The sequence below is a fragment of the Gadus chalcogrammus genome, chromosome 1 (genome assembly GCF_026213295.1).
Source record: "Gadus chalcogrammus isolate NIFS_2021 chromosome 1, NIFS_Gcha_1.0, whole genome shotgun sequence".
In the NCBI taxonomy this organism is placed as follows: Eukaryota; Metazoa; Chordata; class Actinopteri; order Gadiformes; family Gadidae; genus Gadus; species Gadus chalcogrammus.
In genome coordinates, this window is record NC_079412.1 from 26,192,215 (window position 1) to 26,217,939 (window position 25,725).

The window sequence follows — 25,725 nt, forward strand, 5'->3', positions numbered from 1 at the left end:
CCCATCCATCAGGCTATTCTGACCTCTGTGTTTAGGAGCTGTCAGTCACTGGCGGTCCGTGGTCCCGTCAGCATCCAGCCAGCTGATCTCTCTCATTAGCTGATACTCTCTGGGCCGCTGCCAATTAGAGAATCCACAAGGTTGGACAGAAATACCGGAGAATGACTTTTTGAACTTTGTGGACCTGGAATCAGAATAACAATGTAGGTCACCTATATAACGGGGGAAATTACAATATAATTTTGAACAAATATAAACAAAATGCTGAAGAAACTAAAATTGAATGACTAAGCAAAGGGCACCTAAACACTAACATTGCTTTTTGCAATGCCATCTTCCTCTTCACCTTTCACCTCGTATTTATTAGGGTTTTATTATAATGTTTACAATCATAACGGATTGAACACACACACGCACACACACACACACGCACACACACACACACGCACGCACGCACACACGCACACACACACACACACACACACACACACACACACACACACACACACACACACACACACACACACACGCACACACACAATGATCTTTATGTATGTGTGTAAACCACTGGACCACTGTTTTCCCCTTGTGTTTTTATACTCTACTTATATAAACCCGGCTGGCCACCTCTGGGTAGCTCCATCTAATGCCCACTGTGCTGTGGAGCAGGCCGAGCGGGGCAGTTAAATAGGTCAGCCTTGCACTTTGAAACCCATGTTTGCAGGGCTCTCGCAAGAATCGTTAAGACCGATCATTGGGACCATTTTATAAAGAACTACACTGTTGATGGAAGATAGGATGTACTGTATTAATCCCAGGCAGGAAACGTTGGCGTTAAGACATACACATGGTCCATAAGTATACGCAAACAACTGTGATTCTGTTGTTGAGTCATCAGAACAAGTAGATTCTCTTTGGTGTCCTGTATTGACGTTAACAAGCATCAAATAATGATAACAATAATAATAACAATTTATAATAACACATACATTCGTGGGAAAACACAAATTTATGGATAGTAAAGTATAAATGTATTATATAAAATGACCTGCAATACATAAATAGACATTATTAATCACTCGATAGGTCGACCGAAGATGGTGATTGGTCAGACGTCGTTATGGCCGACCAATGGCAGAGAGCTTTCAGAGGTGGGTCAGTGTAGATGCGTGACACCCTGCCGAGTTATCGCCTTAAAGGGGGGAGAACAGTGGTTTGTGAAACCACACGTGACACTGCAAGCTCCAATGTTTGTCCACAGAGCTGAGTCAAGCAAGTGAGTCACGCCAGATGAAACCTGGGGCCCAGGGTGAAACGGAGGGAGGTGAAGAAGTCAGTGAAATCTGCAGTTATTCATAGTCGTGCAGCAGTTAGTACGATATGATATCATCGCAATACCAGACATCAGACAGGGTCACAGGCGCTGGACTGAACTGTGCTTGCTGAACCAGATGTAGCTCGTCCATCTGCTCACAGTGACGTCATGCTTGTGTGTGTTTGTGTGTTTGCGTTTGTGTGTGTGTGTGCGTTTGTGTGTGTGTGTTTGTGTGTATGAGTGTGTGTGCATAGGTTGCTTGTATACTTTGAATTGTGTGTGTCTGTGTGTGTGTGTGTTTATTCATTAGCATGCATGACACTGTGTGCGTCTGTGTGTATGTCTGTGTTTAAGTGAGTAACTTGTGCATGTTGCTGATGATCACTTAGGGTTGTACTGAATAAGAGAATGTGTATTTGCACGTGCATGTGTGGGTTTTCGTGGGAGGCTTGTGTGTGTGTGTGTGTGTGTGTGTGTGTGTGTGTGTGTGTGTGTGTGTGTGTGTGTGTGTGTGTGTGTGTGTGTGTTATCAGCAGCCAGGCGCTCCTCCCATAGCAGGGTGTGTGTATGTCTGTCAAGGGGCTGGGGGCCGGAGACAGCTCATTTTAGCTGATAGTGGCCAGTGCTTAACGAGCGAACAGGTAATTGATAGAGAGACACAGGCAGAGAGAGAGAGAGAGAAACATAGACTGAGCCAAATATGTGTCAAAGTAGAGTTAAAGCACCGCACTTGTAAATGGTTCTGTTGGTAGCTTAGAAATGTATAAATATACTCTGAAATGTATATATATATATGTATGGTCTAAGAAGTGTACATTCTTGAATCAGTTTCAATCTCCTTAATGTATCATATTCTATATTTGCACTACCCCAAAAACGTCAAAGACCACAAAATACGATGTTACGATTATTAATTTTTGTGCTATTTCAAACAATACACAAACAGACAGACAGACAGACAGACGGACGGACGGACGGACACAGACACACGCACACACGCACACACACACACACACACACACACACACACACACACACACACACACACACACACACACACACACACAGCCCCTACCCGACCTGTAGTCGGGGAAGGAAAGATGTCACAAGACAACGTCAGATTGTGACAATGCCGGTATATTAAATAGTCTATAGTACATAAAGCATCTTTAAGACAACATATAATGAACATCCTCCGTCAGCCCGTATAGACATCCAATAAACTGAGACTGGAGCAGGGTTTCAGAGTGAGTTGAGAGGAATACTGTGAACAGCAGTAACACCAGCTCCCTGTAGTGTCTGTGTGGGAAACCTCAAAGTACTGCGCCGTCCCTCTCCCAGACACTGTTTTGTTATATGTATGTGTGTGTGTTTGTGTTGTCACATGTGTATATGTGTGTGTGTGTGTGTATGCGTGTGTGTGTGTGTGTGTGTGTGTCTCTATGTATGTGTGAGTGTGTGAAGTTGCGTGTGTGTCTGTGTGACTGTGGTTGTCTGTGTTTTTTTTGGTTTTTTGGTTTGTGTCTGTGTGTATGCAGAGTGTGTCAAGTTTTGTGCGAGTGTGTGTGTGTGTGTGTGTGTGTGTGTGTGTGTGTGTGTGTGTGTGTGTGTGTGTGTGTGTGTGTGTGTGTGTGTGTGTGTGTGTAGCGGGGGGATATGCTAAGTCTCCATAACGGTGGCATCCTTGCTGCAGTGCAGCACGTCGCCCACACACACTCATGCTAGCCGCTAGCGCTACAGCTGTGGATCGCTTGCTGGTGTTTAGCAGAACGCAGGCACAGGCAGCCTTTGTACCTGCTGCTGTAATCCATTTGATCTGGCTGGTTTGTCCAGTCAGATCACTCTTTCTCTCCCTCTCTCTGCCTCCCTCTCTTACTCTTTCCATCTCCCTCTCTTCCTCTTCCTCTCTCTGCCTCTATCTGCCTCCCTCTCACTCTTTCTCTCTCCCTTTCTCTCTCATCCCTTTCCCTTTCTCTCTCTCTTTCTCCCCTCTTCTCCGTTTGTTCTCTCACTCCTCTCTTTCACTCTTCCCCCTCTCTCGCCTTTTTCTTATTCCATATGTTTCAGGCACGTGCTGTCTTTATAGCCAAAGCAATACTGAAACAGTTCTCCCAAACACCCCTCGCCCCTCCCCGCCCGCCCCTCCACTTTTCTAAGCTAGCCTTGAATGCTAGCCTTGTTAGCGCAGCTTCCGGTGTGGCACGGCTAAGCTCCATTGTGTGACAGAAGCGTGCGTTCTCACACAGTCCAGAATGATCCATTGTGTGGTCCATAGAGGACTTGTCTCTAGGAGGCAGGTGGCTCCGCGTTGGCTGTGGGTCTGAGGGAGAAACTCAGCTGCTGGTTTATAGTCCCTGCTGCTGTTTTCCGTTGGGTCGAGAGACCCCACTTGGGGTACCTCATTCAGAAAGTTGTAAAGTTCTCGTAAAGCTCCTGTATTTACGATCAGACCGCCTGATGATTCATTGCCACACGTTCGCTGGGACATTGATATTAGAGGCTGGTGTTGATTGGGTTCGAACGATTTTGTGTTTGGAAGTTGAGGGTTGCAAAACTTTTCCGACATATAAATGGGGTCACGGGCCAAATGGGTCGGGAACCACTCTGCTCTGCATAGACGGTTAACTACATCTCATATCATAACACAAGCTGCCTCAGTGTGGTTAGGACACAGATGGGCTCCGGCTCAATGGTGTGTTCTGTCAGACATTCGTTGGATTTTCTGTTCAGTCACAGCTGGCCTTGACGACTTGAGTTTCCCTCTTCTCACCCATAGACACTGTTGCTTGTGTACATGTCCTCTTCCTTCTGTCTGTAGACAACAGGGTATGTCTCAGGATTCAAGGCAGCATTTTGATTGGTTTGTTCCAGTTGAGCAACCAAGGTATTGAGTCTATATGCGAGGAGTTATAGAAAATATGTTAGGTATAGAACCGGCTACCATTGGTTTCTGAACAATTATGTTTAATGTTTAATTTGTTGTTGGTATCAAGCCGTTCAGCCATGAAAATCCATTCTAATCAACGTACCAACCTTTTGCACACAAGGGAAGTAAGGGGGCCTTCTTATATTGTTGTTAGCATGTTGCTTAAGCCCAAAACTGGTTGTGTGTCAGTTGTTAAAGGAGCTTTATGTTACAAATTGAAAGTACTATTAAATGACCATGATGTGTCATCAGATATTATGGAAACATGCTCAGCTGAGATACTGGCTTTTCAGACAACAATGCAACAGCTTGTATGTTCCTTGAAATGTTTCCATGTCATTTTATTTTAATGAAATAGCCACAAGTAACATTGTGTTAACCTGCAAGCTTACCGTTAGATGAGTCGATTACCCAAACAGCTGTTTGTTACATATCATCCCTTTAAATCAGAGGTAGGGGATTTGTGTTCCCAAACAAAGCTTATAAGGTAATTCATGTATCATGTACAAAATCTGTATAAGTGACGTGAACTCCAGGTTGGAGTAGATGTGAATTCCCCAGAAGCATATTCATCGCTCTTGGTATTCCATATTATATTTAGATTTTTGAATGCATGTGTCATCATCTTCATATTCTAAAATAAAAAAAGAACTCAGAGTAAGCCTGACTGTTTTGCCTCCTTCTCATGCAGAGGTTCAGCCAAATCTTTAGTAAGTCATGTATCCTGACAGCCAGGTGATGGTTGAGTCATGGTGATCCATCAGATATTAATGCGTGGGGGGTTCTTACAGCTCAGCACACACCTGCTAGCTCCTCTGGGCGTCTCTGCTGTGGAAGAGGAGGAACTGCCTGCCATCTGGACCAAGTCCAGGGAACAAACCCATAATAACGGGACAAAAAAAAAAACGGAAGCGCTCCGAGTTATAATTAGGAGGTTGTTGTTGTTGGTGGATGTTGGTGTGCTGGATGATGTGGTGTGGTCGATGATGTGGATGATGGTGTGTTCATAGTCCCGCACAGAAATGGCTATGCATGAAAGTCTGTGAACGGTAAAGCTATTCTACATCTTTTAAGTTCAGCTGGGGGCTACGCTAAAGGGCAAATTAATCCTTGGATACCTGAGAATGTTTGATTCCTCGAGGGTAGAACAAGAAAGTATGTGTGTGGACGTGTGTGTGTGTTTTATCCTCTTCTTTCCTTTGTGGCATTGCTGGGTTACTCCAGGTCGCTTAGCAACCCTCCTCTCCGTGCCCACTACTTCCTGTCTGTGTGACTGGAGATGACTGATGCGTAGTACAACCCTGGAGTTCCCACATGTTGAGATCTTGTCTTCTTCACTGCAAACGTGGGCAGCTGTAAGCTTAGTTTAGATGTTTAGGTTTATTCTGGACAAATCTGCAGAGGTGTGTGGAGACGAAGAAGAGGATGTACGGTAGTTGATGAAGATCAATTTCCTGGGAGGAAGGAGGGCAGGACAGAGACTGGAAAGGCGTTTTGTATTAATACACTGACACGGCCAAAAATGTATTAGTGTGCCGAGAAAGCTATTGGAGAATGCTTTGACATTTTGCCCAAACTTTCATAAGGATGGTTGGTTCGCATTGAAGCGAATTAACAGAATTTTTGCTGGCTGTGAAATACTTGGCTGAGTATCAAGACCTTTTTATAAACATCATCATGAACACCCCCTTTCCCCGCCTTCCTTTTCTTGCTCAGGACAGATTTCATGTCTATAATTTGATTCCGAAGTTCAAGTTAAAACGGGGTCCAGGGAAACAGGATCTAGGGCATAATTTTCGCTGAAGTTGAATGAAAATCCATTCATCTAAATAAGAATCACCCTGTCCTAAAGATGCCCTAGCCATGCTGGTAATAGCTTAATAAAAAAACGATCCAGTAGTTGGAAATAGCTATCAAACTATTTATAATATGTATATATATATGCATATCTTATGTATAATATATGTAGGATACACATATATGGCTATTTACTAAACCTTTGGTGGTTGCCTGGCTTGGGCAGTTGTCAATCTGATGATAGGGTCTTCCCTTCGTAATTGGGAGTAATTATGGTCAGTTAGCTTGCTACATGACTGGTAGAATGCTAGTTAATCGTGCTTTTGTCAGTTCATAATTGCTTCAGAACAGTACACCAGAGTCAAAGCAGCAGTTTAAACATGTATTACCAGCATATTTAACTATTAAAGACTTTTCCTGGACTAAATGATGGCCCCAAATACACTTTTCTGATTTGTCCGTAATATAGCTGTGTCATTATTCCTTTAAAATGTCTCAGCTACCAAAGTTTAGATCAATATATTATATATTACATGGTATTGTACCACTTAATGTTTCCGTATATACTCAAACTCCCCTAATCAATCAAAATTCCCTGTCATGTCCGACAAAATTAGCACTGCCTAATGTTATCTCGATGGCTAGCTAGATCTAGACAACTTCAGAAACATTGCTTCCATTACAACCTACATTCGGGATGTCTGACTTACCCTTACCCTACCCAATGGCAAATGGAATACATTTAAGTGCATTGCAAACCTTTCAGTTCAATCGTGTTCAGTCAATAGCTTTAACAATAAAGCTCTCACATTGACCAGTCACAAACACACACACGCATGCACGCACGCACATGCACAAACACACACACACACACACACACACACACACACACACACACACACACACACACACACACACACACACACACACACACACACACACACACACATACAAAAACCAATAAAGAGAGGTGATGTCAACCATGTATGGTAACATCCAGCCCCTATCACTGAGGGTCAGATGGGGGCACCTTGGCTAGTAGGGTCTGGGCATGGAACCAGCAGCCCTTCCAGCTGCGAGACAATGTGCTTTACCTACCTACCAAGCTACTGCGCCGGGAAAACACAAAGTAGGTCAACCTAACCCAGAGTAGTATATATTGTACATCCAGGAATAGCCCCCCCAGTACAATTTTAGTCTGTTTTGTGGTTTTGGCAGAGCCGGAGTGTTTCTCACGGGAGTACTCTGGCCACCTGAAACGACAGGTGAGCACTGAAGCTCCCCAACTCACATGACCTCCGCCAATGACCACCTGGATAGAAAACACCAAAGTAGGAATTGTATATTAGCAGGCCTTGTTTTTGATAGAAGGGTTGACCTTGGCTTTTTTGCCGGCTTGACTGTTTACATTTAGTATTTAGTAATTTAGCTTTTATACAGAATCAGAATTCAAGTAAATTCAAAGCCTACTAGGAATTTGTCTTGGTGTTTTACGGTAAATCAAATGAGCTTTCCAGTGAACTCCGACTCATGGCATTAGGTAGGGGTTAGGGGTTCTTGCTTAAGGGTGCCTGCACTGTAGACTGCAGATATTGGCAATGGAGCAGAGTTAGTCTCTGAGATGAATATCCTAGCCACTACGCTATCCTGCCTTCCCCTGCTGTCACTATCCTTTTTCTCCGCAGTGATAAGATCAGAGGTTGAGTGATGCTCACACAGACGTCTAGAGAAAGGGCTGTTAATTTAATACTACCTTACATTCATTTCTGCTTTGTGTCTCTGTCACTATGTGTCCCAATTTGGCAGCTTGGGTAGTGCCTGACTGCACTCCAAATCACCCCGGTGAAGGAGGGATCCCTCTTCTGTGTTCCTTATCAGGGTTACTTCCATCCCTCTGGGTTTGGGCCGTGTTTCCTAGCCCTTTAGACGGAGGGCTTTTCAGAGGCCTGTGGATCTCTTTGCCACTGTAACTGGGATTAAGGGTGTGAGGGGCCAAACGCCACAAAAACCAGGGAAACAGGTAGAATTAACACAAAGGGGGTTTATCTGAGCCAAATAGATGTGAAACAGGTAGTAGAGACGGATAACCATGAATGGAAGCGCTCAACGAACAACATTCCGGCAGACCAACAAAATAGGAACTGACAATAAATAAATGATGTGCCCTACACATATTTGTTTAATTGACTTGACTTATTTGTCAAGTCAATTACTTCCACAATACATTTTTTATGGGTGGCTGAAAGTCATGTTCACCTCCATAGTGTATTTAGCTGACAATGAGTCCACCACTCCAAGAACAAACTGAAAGAGAGAAGCCTACTGTGCTTCTTTCAGAGGGTCAAAGTGTGACTGTGAGATAATGGAGAAGGGAGTGTGCATTGTGGCGATTATGGCCTCTGCAATAGACACGTGGCCTTTGAGTCTGCACCGGAAAAAACACACAGACACACACACAAACACAGATACACAGACCAATAAATGCTATGAGAGACAGAAAGCTCTTATGACAAGAGTAGAATATCTGGAGGCACGTGTGTGTGTGTGTGTGTGTGTGTGTGTGTGTGTGTGTGTGTGTGTGTGTGTGTGTGTGTGTGTGTGTGTGTGTGTGTGTGTGTGTGTGCACACGCACGTGTATGATACACTACACTCCCTGTAGCTTTGTATGCGTCCAATAAACATCCTTTATTATTATGTTGTAAAACGTTGCTCATCGAAATTTATTTTAATTATTTAATAGTTCACTTGACAGTGCCTCATCTTCTAAGATTCTGCAGATCTTCATTGGTTAGTTCCCTATTTAATAAGTTGCTCAACTAAGGAAATACACAACAGGTAAACTAACTAAGCCTTAATAACACAGCACAGCAACACTGTATTCAGATTCTGATCAATGACTGGGCTTCATCTTCCAGTGACCCCATTTGAAAGCTGCACACTTGCGGTGAGAATGAAGAATAAAGCCATTTAAGCCCCATGTCTCGGCCCCCCCGCTCCCAGCCTCCCCCTCTGTCTGCTAGACTGTGACTGACCTCCTTCTGCGGATGAGGGCTAGAGGTTCGCTCGCGACTGCATTGTGTTCCACCGCTGGAGTTTGCAGCACTAGCTTCATAGCGCTGGAGGCTAATCCACAAAAGAGCCTGGCACTTCCTAGCACACAATGCACTCCCCCCCCCCCCCCCCCCCCCCCCCCTCCCCTACTCCTAGGGGGGGACCACTCTAGCTGTAGCGCTCGCTCAAAGCCACAACAATGGTGTCAGCTGTATGCTACGCTAGGTCGCTAGGCTAGGCTAGGTGCTGAGGCAAGCGAGAGGAAGAGGGTTTGGGAGGGGGGTGGGGGGGGGCACTAAGCGGATCAAGGGAACTGGCTGCTACGGCTAGCTCAGATGCCCTGGTTTTACTGAAGGCAACCTTGTCACCATCACCTTCCCCACCAACCCCTCCCTCTGTCTTTCTTTCTCTCTTTACCATCTCTCTGTCTGTCTCTGTCTGTCTGTCTGTCTCTCTCTCTGTCCGTCTGCCTCTTTTTCGCTCTGGCTGTCTCTCACTCCCTGTCTGTCTCTCTCGCTCTCTCTCTAACCTCTGTCTGTCACTCTTCCTTCTCTCTCCCTCCCTCTCTCTTTACCTCCCTCCACCTGTCCTTCACTCTCCTCCCCTCTCTCCCCCCTACCCTCTCCTCTCCATACATTGGTCGGCATCTCACTCCGTGGATGATGTTATTCCAGAACTCCAGAGTGCTTTCTTTCACACCCACAAACCCAGTCTACCCAGGCAGAAAGCCACACCAGGTAGACACCCTCTTAGAAGACACCCTGTGATAGCACCCGAGAAATAAGGGATGCTTCGGTGACATCTGAAGGTTGGTTGTATTGTGGAACCATGTCGATTTGCCCTTGTTTGTTTTGGTCTCGGCATGTGACATGGTTTGAGTGACAGCTCAGTTTGAGTAAATGGCGGCCTATTGGTTGGATGCTAATAGGCTCTGTGGTGCGATCTGACCTTGGGCTGTGTCTGGTTGGTATTGGACCGATGATGTCGTACTGTAGCACTAACCGTATCACTGCCTCACTCACGCACTGTAAAGCACAACCTAGGGCTGGGCTGCATGGTACATATTATTGTACATATTGTATTGATTAGCATGAGGACCTGGGCATAGACAATATTGATAATTGTGATAATTGTGTCAATTCATGATATGATTACCAATTCAAAACACAACTTAAAACCATAAAACTGGACTTGACATTGCAATTTGCACGGCATTCAAGTTTATGAGAATTAAAAACATATCAGATTAAATATACAAATTTGAATTACTCAGGAAGTCTCCATATCGCGCCTTAGCATCTTATTTACCCTCATAATCCTGGTAGCCTCAGTCTCAGGCAGGTGCATGGCCTCACACTCTCTGCCTGGCTGATAAGAGAGGGTGCAGAAACGTACTCCGGCCTTGTCTTCTGATAAATCTCAGAGGTTAGGAGGTGGAGGGGGAGGGTGGGATGGCTCCTCAGACCCTTATTGTTCAGGAATTCAGAAAATGCTTGCACAACCTCTCCTGTTGTTGCAATAACTTTGGGTAGAGAGAGAAGTGGGGGTGAGGGTAGGAGAGCGAGAGAGTGGTGGAAGGGAGGAGAGGGGGGAGAGTGAGGAGGAGGGAGAGGGAGTGAGGAGGGAGAGGGAGGAACACAGATAGAGGAGGAGAGATAGACGGATAGAATGAGGGTCTGTGTGAGTGTGAGAGAGTTGTGGAGAGAGACCCTGGTTGACCAGGGAGAGATAAAAAATAAAACACCTCACCCTAGCAAGGAATTAAAAACCTCCAAGAATTCAGAAAATTAAAAAAGCTGGAATGTCAGAAATTGAACATGAACACTCACACACAGACACACACACACACACACACACACACACACACACACACACACACACACACACACACACACACACACACACACACACACACACACACACACACACACACAGTACAATTTGTTTTTCTTTGAACAAAAGATTCAAATAAAATATTTTTTCATTGAAGATACAACATAGCCTCAGTGAAATATATTTCACTGAGTACTTTTTATTTTTGACACTACCCTGTGTGCCTGCATACAAAAGCTTTTCTGCAGAGTGATTTATTGTAAATATCACAAATAGGTCTGAAATACTGGATTGATAATGTTGCAAAGCTCTATATCTCTATATCTGGTCTACCCATATCTCTATATATCTATACTTGTATCTGTATCTGTGGATATTTATATGTATCAGCCTGTATCTACATTATATAAATATCAATATATCTACATTATTATTATTAATAGCAGGATTACTTCGACACTCCTTCGGTCCCTTCAAATCGAAGCCCAGCCCAGATACTAAAAATAGTCAACACGGTCTGAATCAAGCGAAATGTTTTGAATGCAGATGATGCTGTCAGTGTTTTCATGTCTAACTCCGCCATCTAACGGTTACGTGGTGTAATTGCAGCTTTCCAAACGTCAACCCTCGAGCTCTCTGGCGCCACCCAAATGCAACGGAGCTGAGTGGCAGATATTACTAGTCAGTTCGTACGTTCGTGTTGTTTTTCGACTGGTAGCACTAACTAGTGACACAACTCCTAACCCAGGCAGACACTCTGGGGAATTATCATGATTGCTTTCTTCTTAAATACATAGATTGTTGTGATGTTTTTTGGATGGATGAGAGGCACATTGGGTAAGTGTCAATGTGTGTTTCTTTTTTCTTCTATGTAGTATTTTCGAGTGATCTTTATAGTTTCTGCAGCCATGTGACTGCAAGGGCAGCATCATCTGTTGTTATAATATAATAACAAACAAACACAAAGATGGTCAGATTGCATTATTCAGGATAATGTGATTATAGCATGAAAGTAGTAGTCTGTACAGCATCCTTATTTTGGAATACTATGTGTGTACTAGTCTTGTTTTGATGTGTGCGTTTCTGTGTGTGTGTGTGTGTGTGTGTGTGTGTGTGTGTGTGTGTGTGTGTGTGTGTGTGTGTGTGTGTGTGTGTGTGTGTGCGTGCGTGTGTGTGTGCGCGCTTGTATTTGTGAGAGAGCTAGCGAGAGAGCGGGAGACACAGAAGATAGATCGAAGGCTAGAGAGATGGATGGATGGATGGATGGATTGATGGAGAGAGAGTGGGAGATGGATAGTTATAGAAAGAGAGAGAGAGATAATTTAATATATCTGAAGCCGGGTATGTCAAGATTGATGAGTGAGTGAGAAAGCGGCAGACAGAGAGAGAGAGAGAGAGAGAGAGAGAGAGAGAGAGAGAGAGAGAGAGAGAGAGAGAGAGAGAGAGAGGGAGAGGGAGAGGGAGAGAGAGAGGGAGAGCTAGAGGGTGGGATAACAGAATAGAGAGCGGGACAGGGCAGAGCGGGTTTGACGGAGGAGGAGGAGAGCGTGAGGCAGCGTCTGAGGAAGAGGAGAGCGACAGGGCACTAGAAAAGACCGACAGTAAATAGCTGAGCCTCGGCAGCCAGCATGTGAAGGCAGGACATAAGGGGTTGCCAACGGAAACACTACACGGCTGCAGGGATGCTGCTCACCCTACTCATCTACCTCCGAGTCAAAGGTAGGAGGAGACAAGGGGCTATTCCAAGGTGGGAGGAGACAAAGTGTTAGTCAAGGGTAGCAGGAGACAAGGGGCTAGTCGAAGGTAGGAGGAGACAAGGTGTTATTCAAGGGTAGGAGGAGACAAGGGGCTAGTCGAAGGTAGGAGGAGACAAGGTGTTAATCAAGGGTAGGAGGAGACAAGGGGCTAGTTGAAGGTAGGAGGAGACAAGGGGCTAGTCGAAGGTGAGAGGAGACAAGGAGCTAGACGAGGGTAAGAGGAGACAAGGAGCTAGACGAGGGTAAGAGGAGACAAGGAGCTAGTCGAAGGTATGAAGTAAAGGTACCTCATCTGGAGATACAATTTATGAATATTTTGTCAAAACAGTAACAGTTTAACGGCTGGAAAGATTTCAAAGAAAACAGTTGGAAAGATTTCAAAGCAAACGGTTATATGTGGAAAAATTGAATGAAACAGTTATGAAGATTTCAACAAAACCGTTGAGGCTTGAAAGGATGTTGATGATGTGTGTTCACTACAAGCTCAATTAAAGGTGTGTTTACACGCGGCGTCGTGCACTCATTTTTTTTTCTGATCCAGAAGATCTTTATTACCCCTAATGGGTCATTCTTATTGCAGCAAGCACACATTACAGCACTTAAATATGTCATACAGGTTGTCCTCGCTGAAACAATAAAAATGCCACAGTACAAGTAGATCTGAGCTAAACTACAGATGTGTCTCAGTAAAAGTTAAATAACAATAACAGAAACGTGTGAATATAAGAGGATAAAATATCATCATAATTCCACTCTAACAAAAAACTTGCAGAGGAAGAAGATTCTTTGTTGTCCTTCCCTTTTGATTGCATCGCAGCTTTTACATCTTTTTGACATCTTTTTGTTGAGGATCAACCCTAGATGTTTGTTGTGTCTTTGACAGTTTCAAGAGTCTGTGCTTTGAGAGTGGCAGATATCCACGGGCCTGGTGCATCCATCTTCTCTCCCTTGTCTTTGATGTGTTTAACATGATTTTGGGAGACTCAAACTACTCTTTGGCTTGTAGAACCGGAACAAGGGTAATTTTTGTCACCTTCAGATAGGGCAGGCAGACCAGGGCAGTATCATCTGTGTATCTGACCGATGCTGTGCATGTACTGACCGATACGGTGCTTGTATCTGATCGAGTGTCCCCAAGCCGAACTCGCTGAGAACATCAGGTCAAAAAGTATTGCAAACCAGGCTATGAACACTGCGTGCTTTTAGTCTCCCTGCTAGGAAGGAAGGGCTGATTGTATTGAGGGCAGAGGAGAAGCCTGAGAAAATTATTTGGGCATGGGTTCAACTTAACCTCCAAATTCATATAAATAATGTTGAAAAGTGATTATTTATAGGAATTTGGATAAAGTGTATAGATGGCATAGTCTTTTTATTCTATCATGTCGATAAGTGCACTGAAGTGGATCAAGTAGGTGTGGTTATATCATTATGTGTGTTTGATCCTTTGTTGAAGAGATCGAACAAGCGGGGAAGTCAGGGCGATCGGTCTAAAGCCTTGAGCTGTGGGTGGGTTGGTGGTTCTCGGGACAGGTAGTAATAATTGATTTTCTCGCTGAAGACAGAACTAAGTTGCTCGGAGCAGTGTTCAAGTACTCCTCCAACTATCTTGTCAGGCAATGGACCTTTCTTTTCCCTTGTCTCTGATCAAACCCTTTCTATATCTCCTGCCCTAATTATATGAGTGGCACCGGGGGCTCTGGTATGGTCCTGTTCTGTAGCAGGGGCTCTCTGACCTGCCCATTTGCCCTTTTGTGAGGTAGCTTGTATGATGGGGAGTGAAAATGTCTCATGTCAGCCCTGCGCAAACTTTCCTGTCAAGCGTGTCCTTCTTGGTTTGTAAGAGGACATTTACTGGACTGCTTATTTAAGGCTGGTCTAAATATACGACTGAATATAGCCTTGGACCTTAATGTTTAGTTGAAACTCCTATAAAGTTTGGTCATTTAACCAGACAATATTTATGTTTCGTTTTACCCAAGTAGGCAGCCTCAGTCGTTTATTTGACTGTTTACGCTTTAACTTACGCTAAGCAGAGTTCAATTGTTGTGATCCTTGCCATGACCACCCTTAATTTAAATTAAACATCCGGCTTAGTCACACACACACACACACACACACACACACACACACACGATCACACACACACACACACACACAACCTAAGCTGGTTCCTGTCAGTGGTGACAGCCGGCCTGCAGCGTTGGTTACCGTGGGGACCAGCGATGAGGGGGGGGGGTCTCTGCAACCTATTTTAAAACACTGCGACATCTGCAGCAAACTCCCGGCAATGCTCCATCACACGTGCTGATACACCACCAGCTGGCTCATCCCCTCTGGCCCTGCCATCCATATATTATACATGTAGCCATGACTCTCATTCGAAGCTTCTGAGGAAGGTTAGCAGTTAACTAGCTAGCTAATGTACGGCTAGTGCCCAGCGAGTGCTTTGGACGGTCTGTTGGGCTTGGGACAGACGGAACGTTACAGGTTGGTTCTAGGAAGAGGTTAGTTTCGCACATTAGTGGTTCATAATAAAAAGTTGCTAGTGCAGCCTTTGTTTAGCATGGAGAACATGCTCAGTTGGGGCGTAAGCTCGCTAGTTTAGGATTTTCTAAGAGCATTTCTTTCATGAGCATGGAAAACATGCTTATGCTGGATGGATGGATGGATGGATGGATGGATGGATGGATGGATGGATGGATGGATGGATGGATGGATGGATGGATGGATGGATGGATGGATGGATGGATGGATGGAAGAGAGAGAGAGAGACAGAGAGAGAGAGACAGAGACAGAGACAGAGAGAGAGAGAGAGAGAGAGAGAGAGAGAGAGAGAGAGAGAGAGAGAGAGAGAGAGAGAGAGAGAGAGAGAGACAGACAGACAGACAGACAGACAGACAGACAGACAGACAGACAGACAGACAGACAGACAGACAGACAGACAGACAGACAGACAGACAGACAGACAGACAGACAGACAGACAGACAGATAGGGACTGTCAGGGACTGTGCACTCTGCAGTGTTTGTTCTTTAAGATCACTGTTGAAGGAGCATATTTCATCTGAAGCTGCACACGAACACACACACACACACACACACATACACACAAACAAACAGACACATGCCCACCAAGAGATACACAAACTACTGATCCAGTGAAAAGAGATATGCTGACAGTGCTGAGAGGACTGAGGACGCTCTCCTGAGGACCTCCGGCAGGGCCTCCCATATGTCAGGACACGTGCCTTTCTGTATATCACTAACCTGAGCATCCAGATAGGGATGGTTGAATGGCTTCAAACTCATTCCTGATGATTTAATCCACATGATTAAAGGCAGTGCTGGAGCTTTTATCTCCCTAAGCATGTCACACTGGTAAGCCTAGCCTATTGATTGCTGATGTAAGCATTGTGTTAGCATCGGGCGTAGGTTCACCGTGTTTACACTTAGGGCATTCAGCCAACGCTTTTATTTAAAGCAACTTACATGAGTACATTTGTACACCACATGTGGATAAGGTAGGTGTTAACACGGTAGAAATGCAATCATGGCAATATGAGGTGACAAATTTGCCACATTTCAGTGTGTTTGGCTAGCTAGCTACCCTCTGCTATGGCTCTCATGGATTGTTTCTGTCGGCTACGTGGAGAAGCAGGAGCAAACTGGCACAGATTTCATCGCCAGTGTCTCCTTCGAAGCTAGTCCCCTCCACGGAGACCCACGTGCACGCGGCCGTGCGCTCTTGAATCCAGGACACTTGTCATTGTGTAAAACACAGCGCTGCTAGCCACTAGCTGATAACAAGCTAATGAGGTCTTGTGTTCACAATGCTCTGAAGGGGAAAAGAGGGATGGAGGATTCAGGGAGAAGTGTAGTGTTTATGGGGTCAGGTTTTGGTGCTGTAGCCAGCGTACGTATGTGTGTTTGTATTCGTGTGTGTATTCATTTGTGTTGATTTGATGGCGAGGACATTGTACTGGCTGGAGTGTTTGACTCCCAGCCTTAAGGTTCTTCGTTTGATTCTTAATGTCTGCAATCTACATGTTATCCGTCCTTCCTCTTCAATCCTCCAAAGCTCTACCTGCCCCAAATTAACATGTATCTACACATTCAAGTGGCTTTGGATTGAAAACCCTGCTAACTGAAGTGGTGATGAGTTGTATCAAGAGAACCATGAAGGGAGGCATGGTAATTCAAAGTCACGCTAACGATGAGAGCTACGGTGTGGCTCGGAGCCCCACCAGGCTAATTATGTCCACAAAATGGCTCCGGGCTGCCGCATCGATCTCCCATTCTCTTCTCTTCTTTGAAGTGAAGGCCTGCGTTGACGATGCTTTATATAACTGTTTTTAATGACCGGCTCGCCCCCGCTATGAGCGACCTGGGACATGGGGGATGTCGGCTCGTCACTGGGTAAAACTGACCTCAAATGTCCTTTAATGCGTAGTGGGGGGGAGTTTGGGAGGAAATATATTATAACAATTGTCGTACGAAGGTTCAGACATATACTATCTTATGGGCCTAGTGAAATAATTTCCTCAAATAAAAATAAACACAAAATAATGCCAATAAGAATCGACATAACATGGAATTGAATTATCAAGTTACTATATTATATATTAGTATTGTAAAAGTTGTGTGTTGTGATCTGCTGTTAATGAGAGGTGGGGTGATGTTTTTGCGAGGCTGTCATCGCTGTTGCTAATAGCAACGCGTGCAATCTTTACTGACGCTTTCCTGCATAAGAGAGAGAGAAACAATGTCTGGAAATGACTTCCTGAGCGACGCCCTGGCGCGGTGGCGGACTGTGTGTGTGTGTGTGTGTGTGTGTGTGTGTGTGTGTGTGTGTGTGTGTGTGTGTGTGTGTGTGTGTGTGTGTGTGTGTGTGTGTGTGTGTGTGTGTGTGTGTGTGTGTGTGTGTGTGTGTGCAGTACAGTACAGTACAGTCCCACCGTGGCTGCTGTGCTTCAGGAGTATCTCCGGTCCTCACTAGTACACTCTGCGGTACCCAGGAGAAGGTCTCCACTAATCCGGTCCCCACATGCACTTCTATCGGTGGACGGGAAACACAGACATCATGGCAGGGCTGTGGACGCTGGCGCTCGCCTCCGGAGCTGGTGTGGTATTTCTATATGACTCATGTTCCTATTCCTATGGCTGCTCGTACTCTGTGTCCCAGTAATTGTGGTTTTGGAAAGTTTGGTTGCGCGACACTTTCAGAGGTTTGCTCCGTTGTTTATAGTGTGCTTTTGATTGCTTCTCACCTGGAAGCTTTTGTTTCAAAGCATCTGTGACTTAAACAAACATCAAATGTAATGCAGGATTTGTATTTGTTTTTGATGGTGTTGCTGTACCATCTGTATAGGGTTTGGGGCAGAACTCAGCGTTGTTTGTTGATGTCTGTTTGTATCAGGGGAATGCATAAGCAGCAGTCTCTCTGAACGTATCTACAGCATCCAGATACATTGGCTGTGATATATGATGATGACTGTGTTCTACTTCAGTAAAATGGATGGGCCAAGACAACGCTATTCCTCATTCCTAACTGACTATGTATTGATTACATTGTTTCAAGAGGTGTTGAGCAGAGGCCTTGACATTCTCTCTTGTACTGTTATCTTATGACATTTTTTTCTGCCGGCCTGGTAGTGATTCTAGTTCCTAGCTTCTCATTTCCATCTGCTAGTTTGTAGTTGATATTTTCCAGGGTGAATCACATGTCTGGCTCTGTGCCCACTGCATCACAAGCACCCTGGGAAGACAAACAAGATCCTTAAACAAAATGTTTGGGAAGCAGTCCAGCACTACCTACAGCCATTAGAAGTTGTTGTTCATAGTTATATAAATGTGAGCGGTGCCAAATTAGAAACTTGGCAGATGTTTTGGCAGCTGAATTTTTTTTTCTCATGCATACCTTTTGGAATCTGAATAATTCTCTTTGATTAAGCACAGTATGATTCAAGCATTCACAGAGAATACTTAGACCAGGGGTGCCCAACCAGTCGATCGCGGTCTACCAGTAGATCGCCGATAGATCCCAAGTCGATCGCGAGGGGTGAAAAAAATAAATAAATAAATAAATAAATTGCGCGGGACATATACGTGCGGTAGCGCATGCGCTGTCAACAGTAGTTGAAAGCCGTCAACAGTAGTTACGCAGTCCTAAACGTTGGCATGGCTGAGGGGAAACGACCTACCATTTTCACCCTGAGTGGGAGGAAGATAATATTGATTATTGTTGAGAAGACGCAGTGTGCAGACGGAATGAAACCCCCACTGAAGTCCGTAGGTCCACGATACCATCATCTAATTAATTAGCGTATGTTCGCAACCCCAGTCGACCTTAACACAACCCGATCCGACAGCTCCCAGGAATCCAAGTTCTAATTCAGGTTTTATGAGTTAGATGAAGTGTCATAGATATACAGCTAAGTGAAATGCTTTCAATAGTATCCATAGTACCTCATTACTAGTAAAGAACGAGGACAATTTCTGCAGTTGACTCACACAGTATAGACATGATTTTCTTGTGGAAGATACCACTTTCGACACATAAACACACAAAAGGACACACACACACACACACACACACACATAGGAAATATAGGAGGAAGGTTTATCCACCTACTCACACACACACTCTTTCACACTCAAACACAAATACACAGGAAATATAGGAGGAAGGACACAGCGATAGATATCAGTCCAGATATGGTTCCAAATCGCACTGGAAGATACTAACTTAAGGGAACATAAAGCAGATTGCCAGCAAACAGACAACCCAGAGACACAGAGCACGTCATCTGTGTTTCAGTCAACCCACTGGGACACGAGGAGAGGGAAGCCACTTCAAAGGCTTCCTCTTGTCAAACCCACACCGTATTACTGGGAAGATACAATAGCGGCTCGAATTAGCCAGAGGATTATTTCAGGCTGGGGTTGGATGGTGGTTTCGGTGTGTGTGTGTGTGTGTGTGTGTGTGTGTGTGTGTGTGTGTGTGTGTGTGTGTGTGTGTGTGTGTGTGTGTGTGTGTGTGTGTGTGTGTGTGTGTGTTTGTGTGTATGTGTATGCATGTGATTCTGTATGAGAATGTGTGTTTGTGCGTACGTGTCCTATAAAGTGGGACAAAAGTTCACCTCAGTGCAAACCTTTATCCTAAACTCCTCAGTGGGGCAACATTGACTAACCAAAGCTTGGGTGTGGCAGTGGGCTCTGGTGCTGCCATGGCAACAGAGGCAAAAGATTGGGGGGGGGGGGGGGGGGGGGGTAAACCATGATCACAGGGATGGAGAGGGAGCCAGAGAGAGAGGTTAGAGACTGGATGTCGGTACACCCATCAACAAGGATGGAGATATAGCTAGAGACAGACATGAAAAGAGAAATGGGGGGGGGTGTTAAATAATTTGTGGGCTCGTTCACTGCCCTGTCCAGGCAGGGCAACAATCCAGTCGAACCACTGGGTTAGCTTCACACCGCGGTGAACACAAACGCACAGCCAGTGGCGACTTTTTGCTTTGCTACCTGTGCAAATGTGCGCGTGTGCATGTGTGTGATTGCCGGAGTGTGCTGCAGGTGTAATCGTCAGCCGAGGGAATCTGGGAGAACGCTGCCTTCCTCATGACCTCAAGACTGAGGTTGACCCACTTACAAGGTGAGGGTGGAAGTAGAGGGGGCAAGGAAAAAGGGCTTTGATGGTTGATAGAACATCACATGCAATGAAATCATAGGGCGATAACCAGCTTTCTATCAAAGGTGTTGCCTGTTACTCTGCCTAAAGGGTACTCATTCATAGCATTTATTCTAGATATAGTTATGAATTTAGATAAAATCTCTCTCTCTATATATATATATATATATATGTTTGTGTGTGTGTGTGTGTGTGCGTGTGTGTGTGTGTATGTGTTTAATTTATGTGTGTGTATGTGAATGGTGGTATGGTGCTTGTTTCAGGGAACAGGTTCTTGGGACGGCGCAGCGTGTGTTCCCACCTCCTTACATCACACTCTGTGTTCAGTATAAATAGAAGCAGAGGTATCGCCCCGTCTTAATGAGTCCAGAGCTCTCCTGGGGGAGAGAGGGAGGGGGTGAGAGAGAGAGAGAGAGAGAGAGAGAGAGAGAGAGAGAGAGAGAGAGAGAGAGAGAGAGAGAGAGAGAGAGAGAGAGAGAGAGAGAGAGAGAGAGAGAGAGAGAGAGAGAGAGAGAGAGAGAGATGAATTGGATGTAGTAGGGAGAGGCAGAGGGAGAGACAGCGAACAGTCCATTAGGGTAGCATGGGACCTCTGTTCTATTTTGTGTAGTGTAAGCTCTGTGCTAGCTCCCTCCTTCTCCTCATCTTTGATAAAAACATCAGAGAAGAGAGAGAGAGATGGTAGAGAGAGAGTAGAGAGAGAGCGAGAGAGCGGGGCAGACATACAGACTCAAAGAGGCTGTAGGGGTTCTTTAGTCACTTTTAACACCCTCATATCTCTTTCTTCTTCCTAACACTGATATATTCTGGTGGTGGCGTGGGCTGGGGGCTGGCAGGGGGTGCAGGGGCGGTGTGGCAGACGGGGGGGGGGGGGGCTGTGTGGGAACAAGCATGTCCACAGAAGTCAAGCTAATGAAGCTACTCTACAAAAGCCTGAGGGTTATGGGAAGTGCTTTATCTGTGTTGTGGGGATGAACACAACACAGATCTATTTTTAGGACGAATGTAGCTAAATCTGTTTATGTGTTTACCCTTATCACTGAATTGAACTGAAGACTCTTGAATCAGGACACTAATTATCCACCAGGAAAACAAGGGTATACAAATACACGCAAGATTAAATATAAAGATTAGCATTGCATCAGGGTTGGTAGCATCAGGGGATTGGCTTTGGATTCTAACCACACTTTAATCAAGCCAGATGCCCCTTGTATAAATATTGAATGATGAACTACATGACAACTGAATGTTATATGGTAAATGTGACATTGTTTTGACCTGAGGACATAAATCGTCTTTTTGAGGTTTTCATCTCCCTTTGACCTTGAACTCTAACTTTGACTCCTCTCTCTCTCTCTCTCTCTCTCTCTCTCTCTCTCTCTCTCTCTCTCTCTCTCTCTCTCTCTCTCTCTCTCTCTCTCTCTCTCTCTCTCTCTCCAGAGTCGATCTACCGCCGCGGCGCCAGAAGATGGAGGAAGCTCTACCGTGTCAACGGACACCTCTTCCAGGCCAAGCGCTTTAACAGGGTGAGACACACACTCACACAAACACATCCCAAAATACCTTAAAGCCAACACCCACTCACAGCACAGTTGGCCAGTTTCAATTTCTGGTTGAAATTTCAAAATAACTCCAGCTGGTGCTGGCCCTAAGGCATCTGGCTTGCTTCACAAAATTAAACACTTAAAAACCCATCCAAACGTCCATCCATCTTCCATACAGTTCAGAGCTCAAGACCCTGAGCAGTAGCACTGGTGCTCTACACGATTTGGTGGATCATTCAGTGGACAATGGACATATACAGTATCTTTGGCCTTAAATATGATAGTGGGTTGTTCCTGTAAATCTGCTGCTAGGTACAAGTGTTCAAGTATGAAGCAGAATAAAGAATTCAGGCTCCGCTCTTATGGTACATTACAGTGACTACGCTAATGCTCCATGTCAGTCGTGTTTGTGAGTTCAGTTCAGTGACCGTTAACCTGCTGTGCTGAAAGAATATGAATAATGAATTGTGGCCCAGTTATGCTTGCGCTTCGACCTACAGCCTGGTTTGCTACAGCCTGCTTATACAGCCTGGTTTGCTACATCCTGGTTATACAGCCTGGTTTGCTGCAGCCTGGTTACACAGCTTGGTTTGCTCCAGCCTGCTTATACAGCCTGGTTTGCTACAGCCTGGATTGCTACAGCCTGGTTTTACAGCCTGAATTGCTACAGCCTGGTTTTACTGCCTGGTTTGCTACAGCCTGTTCCAGTCAGTGTTGTTGTTTTTTCTTTCGATCTCACGTTAGCAAACACACACAAGCATAGGTCTATTTGTAATTTGGTACGTGCTTAGATCTAGACCAATATTTTAGTAATCACTTCCGGTCCCACCTTGTGACAAATAACATCATCCCGTCGTATCTCATGGACAAATAATCATTTAAAATAAAAAATATTACCATATTATACTGGCAGACTATATCCCTTTGTCTCCCCTAGCTGAGTCGACCTACCTAGGAAGCAAATGAGGAGTGCTAGCGCTGGATGTAGCATTAGCGTATGTATATTGCTAGCGCTGGATAGGCCTCAGCGTATGTATAATGGCTAGTGGTTGACATACTTTACTGGTGGACGTAATGTCTCTCGCTAACGGTGGACGCACCACTGGTGGATGTCCAATACCAACGCTGGACGTGATGCTAGAATCTGTCTCATGCTAGCCATAGACGTACTGCCTGCCAGCCCGCTCTGACTGGAAGAGTGGAAACTGCTACAGAGACTAATGGGGTTACTTTCAGTCTTTAAGTAGCTCTTCCCGCTGGAGAGGGAGTGCACCGGCCCCTGGTTGTGCACTCCAGTGCTCTTAAGAAGCACAGGCTCGCGGGAGGAGTGGCCTTGCCCGACAAAGGGTGGTTCTTTTTTTGTATTGTGTTGTTAACCGTTCTCTGACAAATGTATTTGTTGAACATACGTTTTTGTGTCTGGTTTATGATGATTGATTATATTCATTATAGCCTGTTTGAGGCTAGGCTTATGGACTATCACTATCCTTTGATTATATGGATGAATTTTGTCTACAGACATAATTTTGGAATTGTGAAAAACTTTTACACACTGTTACACCTTAATCTTTTATACCTATTATAGATAGAAGCAGTCGGTGTTGAAATGTATTAGCTTACATGCAATCTAGCATCACAACATTGCACATGCATACACACTTGTCACTCAAGTATAGTACAATATGAAGTACTAATTTAGTTGGACTTTGCCTTTTCGCTGAAGGACAGGACGCAGGATATCATAGAGATGAGGCTGTTCCCCTCCCAGGCAAAAGTACTTGTTTCAATCCCCAATGTCTGCAGCCAATGTCTCCATCTATATGAGCAAGATTCCTATACCACTACTTGTTCCTTAATGTCCTGCATCTGAATTCACCAACCTATAAATCGGCCTGGACAAAAGCTTCTGCTGAATAACAAATGGTATTAATATAGTACTGCAGGTTTTCCTTCCAATGCTTCTCGTAGTAAACCTGTCCCTCAGGTGTGCGTGTGTGTGTGTGGATCTGCGTGTGTATGCATCCACCATCTCCCCGGGCAGCTAGTGTCTGAGCAGAGTGCTTCAGTGTATATCTGCTGACTTTGCTTGCCGTTTCCATTATACGCCCATGCGTCATCGATTAGCTCTGAGACGTAGCGTCGATAGGCAGGGGTAGGCTAACGCAACGTGCAGCCCGAGCTCGGCTGGCATCATGCCATCCCCCTGGACACATTGAATAACTCGGCTCAGACATGAGGACCTACTGAACAAGGTAACAGCTGACTGGTTCTAGAAACGAGTAAACATCAGTTTTGATTCACCTAGCGTTGACGATGCACATTTTTCAGCCAACGGTTGTTGTTTTTTTATATAGATTATGTAACAACTTTTTTTTGTCAAGTCACTGGTGCTATAGGTGCATTGCTTATGCTGTCAAGGTAAAGTGTAAAAGTGAAGACCTTCTCTGTGTATGGGTGCTTTCTATCTGTGGTGCTGGAGTGTTTGGTCTCTTGAAGTACTGTGTTTTCATCATCAGCATATAAATGAGCCCGAAGAGAAGTAGGTCCGGCTTGCCTTCTTTCTTTCTTTCTTTCTTTCTTTCTTTCTTTCTTTCTTTCTTTCTTTCTTTCTTTCCTCTTTTCTTTACCTCTCAACCCCATTCCATACATCACCCCTTCTTCTCTCAATCTCTCTCCCTTTGCTCTTTTGATGCCCTCCATCTCCTCTTCTCCACTCCCTCCCTCCCTCACTCTCAGTCAATCCCTCTCCCTCCCTTCCCCATAACTCCATCCACACCCTACCTCCCTCGCCCACCCTCTCTTAATCTATCCCCCTTCCTCCCCACATCACTCCACCCCCCCCTCTCCCCCCCTCCCTCCCTCCCTCCCTCCCTCCCTCCATTCCGTAGCTCTTCCGGGCTCAGACTCACTGTAGCAGCAGCAGAAGAAAGATGCTTTTGTACAGGACCACGACTCCCCCCCCCCCCCCCCCACCTCCACCTACCCCCATCCCTCTCTTGTGAGGTCCGCTCACATCCCTGGACCCCTGCTGGCCTCATGTGGGCGATTCTTCAGCGGGGGTATGGAAAACCATTCTACCTTTAACCCTTATAGCCGCACTCGGCAGAATACAATTTGTACTCTGAAAATTTTTTATTCTAAGCAATTTATCAGTCAAATATATGTATCTTTAAAAAAAAGGATAATTACTATTAAGAGTTATATTTATACTTAATTCCTAGTCTTCCAAAGTTAATTGCTTCTATATTGACACGGTGCAAGAGTACCACAAATGTCTTCATGAAGCAGGTAGGGGTTGGGACATCCTGCTCAAGGATGACCTACAGGCAGGCAGTGGACCCAACCGCATACACCGGTAAACTAATACATATCATTACCCAGACACTACCATGAGCCAGCCCAGCCCATCGAACTGGACCATAATAATAGCAGTCTTTTACACTTTTCCGTGCTACATTTCCGTTATGGGCAGCAGTGACTCACTGTTAATGTTGAAGTCATGTTCAGACAGTCAATAATATCACATCATCTGCAAAGAGCGCAAGTATTTTCAGCAGCCCTACTCCTCCTCCTCTGATCCTTATGTTTCCTGGATGGAGAACAGCTCAATGTTGTCGAATTTTACTAAAGCCATTAAGTGATACTTTGAAAGGGCCAGTAATATAAAAGCTAGTAACAGAAATACTAGTTCCAGCAAGCCAACTAACCAATATCCAAACCCTTACTGAGCACCTCAATACCTTAACTGCTCCCATCCAGGGTAATGTAGCAATAGCCGTTTCCAGAATTCCAAAAATAAGCCACATGACATCAC

The 25,725-nt window shown here is 45.0% G+C and overlaps 1 protein-coding gene across 5 annotated transcripts in view; it reads left to right on the forward strand.

Annotated features, from left to right (window-relative positions):
* prkcz (protein kinase C, zeta) overlaps positions 1 to 25,725 on the forward strand; it is a 75,501-nt gene that overhangs the window by 20,132 nt on the left and 29,644 nt on the right. For 2 of the 5 annotated variants that reach the window (XM_056598644.1, XM_056598637.1), the window contains exon 5: positions 21,808 to 21,893. In XM_056598644.1, coding sequence (XP_056454619.1) covers positions 21,808 to 21,893 — 86 coding nt within the window. Of the gene's footprint in view, positions 1 to 11,578; positions 11,760 to 12,458; positions 12,642 to 17,577; positions 17,798 to 21,807; positions 21,894 to 25,725 lie in introns of those variants that run through there. The other 3 variants (XM_056598667.1, XM_056598658.1, XM_056598651.1) reach the window with 3 other exon arrangements.